This window comes from Mandrillus leucophaeus, unplaced genomic scaffold (genome assembly GCF_000951045.1).
Source record: "Mandrillus leucophaeus isolate KB7577 unplaced genomic scaffold, Mleu.le_1.0 Scaffold228, whole genome shotgun sequence".
Taxonomy (NCBI): domain Eukaryota; kingdom Metazoa; phylum Chordata; class Mammalia; order Primates; family Cercopithecidae; genus Mandrillus; species Mandrillus leucophaeus.
Genome location: NW_012102343.1, coordinates 330,594 through 331,118, shown reverse-complemented (window position 1 = coordinate 331,118; position 525 = coordinate 330,594). Strand labels below are relative to the sequence as shown.

Sequence of the window (525 nt, the reverse complement as noted above, 5' to 3'; positions counted from 1 at the left end):
CAGAGCAGAGAGAGGTTGGAGCCCTATGCCACCTCCCTCCTCTTGCTCCCACAAAGTATGTTGACAGAATAGACCAGTGCCAGCCACTAAATGGACTGTTCATCAGATGAATGGGTTGTCTCTTTTGCAGGGTGCTGAGACCGTTCGAGGGCTCTTAGAGGTGGCCAAAGACTCAATCCCCCGAAGTCACTGGAAAAAGACCCCAGTGGTTCTAAAGGCAACGGCAGGACTACGCTTACTGCCAGAACACAAAGCCAAGGCTCTGCTCTTTGAGGTAAGTTTTAAAACTGCATCTTGGATCATTCTGCCCTTTTCCCTATATGAATACTTAATGAGGTTTTAGTCTTTTGGAATGTGACCACCACCTTCAATATTCCACCACTGCCAAAGCACTATGATGACTCTGACCGCTTGTTATAGCTAGTTGTTTACATTTTTAACTATCACTCTTAAATGTATAGAGCTTTTCCTAAAAAGTTTAAAGTACTTTCTATCTAGGATATTCTTCAATTTTTTTTTTTTTTT

At 42.5% G+C, this 525-nt stretch overlaps 1 protein-coding gene across 2 annotated transcripts in view; it reads left to right on the top strand.

Annotated features, from left to right (window-relative positions):
• The window catches only part of ENTPD5 (ectonucleoside triphosphate diphosphohydrolase 5), a 62,492-nt gene that overhangs the window by 43,374 nt on the left and 18,593 nt on the right, over positions 1-525 (top strand). For both annotated transcript variants that reach the window (XM_011981505.1, XM_011981506.1), the window contains one exon: positions 131-274. In XM_011981505.1, the coding sequence (XP_011836895.1) occupies positions 131-274 (144 nt within the window). The remainder of the gene's footprint in view (positions 1-130; positions 275-525) is intronic.